This window comes from Brachyhypopomus gauderio, chromosome 16, assembly GCF_052324685.1.
Source record: "Brachyhypopomus gauderio isolate BG-103 chromosome 16, BGAUD_0.2, whole genome shotgun sequence".
Lineage (NCBI taxonomy): Eukaryota > Metazoa > Chordata > Actinopteri > Gymnotiformes > Hypopomidae > Brachyhypopomus > Brachyhypopomus gauderio.
The window spans coordinates 16,603,589-16,609,588 of NC_135226.1; the positions used below are offsets into that span (position 1 = coordinate 16,603,589).

A 6,000-nucleotide genomic window follows, 5' to 3' on the forward strand; every position below is an offset into this window, starting at 1 on the left:
TCTAGTTCACACTAGCCTGTTCACTAGCTTTTACATTTCTTTCATATGTAGCAGGGGAACACCATTACATATTTAAACTCACGTGGTAAGTTCTGCAGTAAATTACATCTTTAGGGAACTCCCACAAAATCAACAACACCTACCTGACAAAAACAAAATAGCATATATAAGCAAGAGTGTAAAACACTGAGAGTAACTGACTATGGGAAATACATAACCATGACGCCCAAAAAATGAATATCAACTAGAACATTTTACGTCTAATTGAGATATTTACACAGGAAACAAGATATTCAGAAAATTGTTCTTTGGATGCATTGTTAGAGAATGACACTTTTAAAGACACTTTTGTCTTGCATACAAATGTAGTGAAAAGGAGTGATGGAAAATTCCACTGAAGAATTCATGTTTGTGCTTCATGGATTGAATGACACAGCAACAAACAGACATATTTACTTTACATTTGGTCTTCTTGTATATATTTTGACAATATTTGTAAATTTGATGTTAGTCATAACAGTCATTCTGGATAAGACACTTCATGAACCTATGTATCTGTTCATATGCAGTTTATTTATAAATGGAATATGGGGTGCTTCTGCTTTCTATCCAAAGATCCTTGCTGATCTTTTATCAGACTCTCAGGTTGTATCATATATACCATGCCTAGCACAAACATGTGTAATTTTCTGTTATGCTTTGTGTGAACTCACATGTCTAACAGTCATGGCACATGACAGGTATGTAGCTATTTGTAAGCCTTTGGAATATCTCACCATTATGACCCACCAGAAGGTTATGAAACTACTGGCTTTTAGTTGGCTCTTCTCCTTCCTGCAAACAGCCATTGGGGCAGTGCTGACAGTCAGACTGCCTTTATGTGGTAATGACATTGATATGCTTTATTGCTCTAACTGGGAGGTTGTTAAACTATCTTGCAAAGATGTCACTATGATGGATGTGTATGGGTACATCCTAATAATTTATCATATTTCCCAAGTAATTTTTGTCATTGTGTCATATATTCACATCATCAGAACATCTTTACAGTCTAAGACAGGGAGAGTTAAATTCATGCAGACATGCCTTCCCCATTTAATAACACTAACAAACTTCACTGTTTCTCTACTCTTTGACATCATATATTCTCGCCATGTGAAAAACAAAACACACCAAGCTCTGCACAATATATTGGGTATGGAGTTTCTTGTAGTGCCTCCTCTTCTAAATCCCATAATATATGGAATGAATCTGACCCAGATGCGGCGCCAGTTTGTGAAACTGTACGTCAACAAATTTAAAGCACTGAGACAGGGCTGATATCTGTGCCAAGAAGGCTTCTGTCTTAATCTAGGCATAATTTTGTTAGCTTTAGAGCAGAGAACATTGTTTTGATTTTCTTTCAAAGAAAACATGGTCACCCTTGTGCATTAAGTCCAATTAATTGGAAGGGAAATAAAAAAGGCAGTAAGATGAAAGCAATTATCAACAGCAGAACTGCATGATGTTATCATGAACAATGTCATGTGTTTTTTAAATCTAAATTATTCAGAAGTTAACGGTGAAAACTGTTAGAATGGTTAAATAACTGTTTCTAAAACTCTTAAAAGCTTTTAAACCTTACAAAACTATTTTGCTGTTTGAGAGATGATTTTCCAAGCAATCTGTTGTTGTGATGTTCAAGGTACGATTAAACAGATCAAATAAAATCACTTTTATGGGGTTGTTTAAAATGACAGTACAGGCAAGTGCTTGGATATCTGAGAAGCTCCAACTTTGTTTTTTTATTTGCGTTAAGCAAATGAAGAACATGAACAAAACAGTTTTTATATGAGTTCAATTTAAGATTACACCTTTTTGAATGAATTTAAATTTCAATAAAAAAATTACTCTAAATCCGAGTTTTATTCTGATTGTGCTACTAATCTTAATTTAAAATAATAAATAGCGCTTAGTACCAGCAAAAACATGTAACACATATGTCACGACAAAACAACTGATAAACACGTAGACCAGGGATGGGCAACTGGCGGCCCGGGGCCCACATACGGCCCCCGTCCGCACTCAGTGTGGCCCGCAAATAGATCAACAATAATTGAATAATTAAAAGAAAAAAAACCTTGCAATTATATTGTTGACCGATAGAGCAAACGCAAACAATATCGGGCAGGCCGCATTCCATTAGCGAGGAAGAAAGTCAAGAGCCATAGCCACTAGCAGTGGAAAAAAGGGAAAATCTCACTTTTCAGCCAAAATGGGAAGAGTACCTCTTCACCGAATTCAAAGGAAAACCAATGTGTCTAGTTTGCTTGGAGACATTATCAGCTCTAAAAGATTACTCAATTAAAATCTCCCTGTCTCCCTATACTTTTCCATTAGCCCTACATCCAGTCTACTGTACCTCCTCTCCTGATAAGGAGAACACTAATCATGCTACAGCAGCTCCTTTCTCCCTTAGTTCAGAGGCCAGAAGCAGGTCTTCTCACTCTAGGACAGCAACAGCCCTCTGCTAGCCACACAGCTGCAAGCCCTACCAACTACCATCAGGATAGCAGAGCACGTACAGTGTCACATGCATCTACTAGTATTCAAAATAACCCTGTACCTCGTGCTAGAGCACCTGAAGGACTAACGCCTAAACTCAACAACTTATGATGGTAAGGAGGACTGGGATTCTTTCATCACTCCAGTTGAGCGGCAGGCTGCTATATATCGATGGAGTAATGCTGACTGGGTTGATATGCTGCACGAGTGTCTGCGTGGAGCAGCTATCAAGTACTTATGCTCTCTCCCCGAGCATGTATGGGAAGACTACTTTCTACTGAAGGAACAATTGGCTCTCCATTTTGGGCAGAAGGAACCTCCAACTAAGGCAATCTAAAGAAACAGCCAGTGGCGGACTTAGCAATTTGGGGGCTCAAGGCGAATTTAGCTAGGGGGCCAATCAACATTAATATGCGAGAAATAATTTAGCTAGTCAGGGGGCCCCTACAGTGGGCTGAAGTGGGAGGGGCCCAAGACAGTTGCCTAGCCACGCCTCTATGCAAAGACACAGCCATGGAGTTTGCAGAGGAGGCCTGGAACCGGACCATGCTTGCATATCCAGGAGTTGATATGGATCTCGACCTGCCCGTGGTGTACCCTGCCTTCGCCCGGAGATGCTGGGATTGGCTCCAGCCCCCCGTGACCCCTAGTGGGATTAAGCGGTTCAGATAATGGATGGATGGGTGGATGGATATGGATCTCAGAGAGCAGGTAGCTGCTGATGCTTTTCTTAAGTGCGTCAAAAATCAGAAGGTAGCGTATGAAATTATGAACCGTGACCCAGCAACATTAGATGAAGCCCAACGATTGGTGACTGGTGTTTATGAGCATAACTTCAGGGCAACTATGGGCTATGCTCCAGAACGGAGAAGAACTCGATGGATCTCTTGGGCTAACCAGGACACAATTAGCAGAGGAAGACGGACCCATGCAATCACGCAGAGTTCAAGCTTCAACTTATGTTACACAGAGCAGTTGCAGACACTTATCGACCATGTTGACAAATTACAGCTTTTGTTACATTGCCTGCCATCCCCCTCCTCCAATGCTATGCAGCCCTCTCCAGCGGTATCCTCTCAGCAAGAGAGATCTCGCACAGTTACTGGGTATGAAGGCGGGGACTCAAAGCTGTACTATCAGTGGCGTACTTAGACATTTTGGGGGGCAAGTGCTCAGGGGGGGAAAAGGGCACTTTTTAGCGCATGTGGAACACTTCATATTTAAAAAATTACACTTATATGTTGAATGAAATTTGACTTTTATTTGTAACATTCTCTAAACGTTAGTTTAGATAAAATCCATATCCAATATTAAATAGTCATATTATTAATTATTATAATATTAATAGTAGGGGTGTGACGAGCAGTGTTGGGAACGTTACTTTAAAAAAGTAATTAGTTATAGTTACTCACTACTCAAAAAAGTAACTGAGTTAGTAACTGAATTACTCTATCATAAAAGTAACTCGTTACCAGGGAAAGTAACTATTTGCGTTACAGTTAAAAAAAAGGTTATATGCCAATTAATTAAGTTTTTTTTTAAAGCAGTTTTCACAGTCAGTTGAAATGAGTAGATCAGAAAATTGTTTAACTTTTGATATTTATTGCACATCCACAGACCAGTGCAGGATAAAATCCTTTAAAATCCCAAATCTTTGAAAAAAAAAGCAAAAGTAAACAGTTACACTATATAAAGCGCATTTACATATATGAAATTAAATTAAATTCTCTCAACCTGAGACAACTGGTTTGTTTACAACAGAAGTAAACTTAACAATAAAACCTCTATTCTTAATTAAATAAACCAAATACCCAGTCTGGTAGACATTCAGGAACTTCAAGTATTTTCTTAAATAATGTTTATATCCCCTTGAAAGTTCTAGTTTTCTTCGGCTTGCACCTGACGCTATTTTGGCCTCTTCTCCGTTTGTCGTGTCACTCGCGTGCTTCGGCGCGCGTGTAAAAACACTGGCTCTGATTGGCCACCATAACGCTGCCTTAGCCAATCGCTTAGTGACTTGTTAAGTTAAACAGGTGTTACACCGAGAACTGTGACCTATCGAGATCTGTTACTCCTCACTAGCCTGGGCAGTGGTCCGCTCGCATTACTGTTAGTATATCAATATATAGTAACGCACCGCTTTTAATGACCAGTAACGTAAACGGCGTTGTAACGACAGGAAAAGTAACTAATTATATTATCCCGTTACTGACAAAATGACGACGTTACCTAACGCCGTTATTTTTAATGGCGTTATTCGCAACACTGGTGACGAGACACTCAGCTCACGAGACGAGACGAGACATGATATTGGGTTCACGAGAATGAGACAAGACGAGTCCGTTGTAAAGCATTAAGAGCAACCCTAGATTTAGATACGCTTTAATCGTAAATACAGTATAGAAAAAACTAACAATGTTAGTTTTTAGTGAGAAAGAGCGATCACGTTGCCGAGATGGGCTTACCGTACACAACACCCCACAACACTCCACTGTGCTGCCACTACTCCTCCACGCACCGCGCGAAATAAAATAAAAAGTCGGTTGTAATTCTGGACCGTCGTTAACCGGACCCGTTGTTAGGAGGGGACTCACTGTATTATGTGCAAAACAAAAAGTTCTTCTCTGTCAACACAGAGTGGAAATAGTACAAACAGAGCCTGACCAAGTATGTCACTGAATTTGATGCAACTACACTGTCATGTTCATTTTTAAGAATATTAGCATGTCCACATATTAGCATCCCCACACTGCTCCCGATATCCTTTGCTGTCTCAACTTGCCAAAGCATCTCTTTCTGTCCCTGCTACCTCTGTTGAAGTGAGATATGTTGATTTGAGTACTGAGCTGTGGTGCTGCTGTAAATGTCTCTGCATCCTGCTCGTATTAGTCGCGGTGTACGGAATTATTTTCATACAATGTTTGCATATGGTCCACGTCTTATCAGTCACTCTCTTGCCATTCATCATTTCCGCCATCGTGTTAAAAATCTGTCTCGTGAGATTTTTTTGGGTGTGTGTTTACGTCGTCTGCGTCTACTCGTCTGCGTCTGTGGATCCCCGTGGGTGCGGTTACGTCTTGTGATTATTTGTCTCACCTGTGGCTCGTCTCGTCATCACTTGGGGTTTATGGGGTTTGTCTATTTAATGTGCGTTCGCGCAGTGTCCTGTGCTCGTCATTGTCTGAGTCATTCCTGTTTTGTGTTGAGTGTTTTACGTGCACCGTTTGCACAATATCTGTTGACCATTAAAGTGACGTTGTTGAGAAACCGTGGACTCATGTCTCGTCCGTCTCTCTGTGGCCAGCGTCACAATAGGCCTACAATTAAGACAGTAAAAAGACCAAAAAGTACGAGAAGGAGTTATAGGCTACTGAGCGTTGTCATTACATGAATGCAGATGGGCATTTTTCACAGGTAATGGGGAACTTCCATATTTCTTCTTTCACAAATGAATGT

General features: G+C 40.3%; 1 protein-coding gene across 1 annotated transcript; it reads left to right on the forward strand.

Moving 5' to 3' along the window:
• Positions 1-381: 381 nt before the first annotated feature.
• LOC143477388 (olfactory receptor 4B13-like) lies at positions 382-1,320 on the forward strand. The gene has a single exon (XM_076975968.1). It carries the CDS (start codon positions 382-384, stop codon positions 1,318-1,320), a length of 939 nt encoding a protein of 312 aa, XP_076832083.1.
• Positions 1,321-6,000: the final 4,680 nt, after the last annotated feature.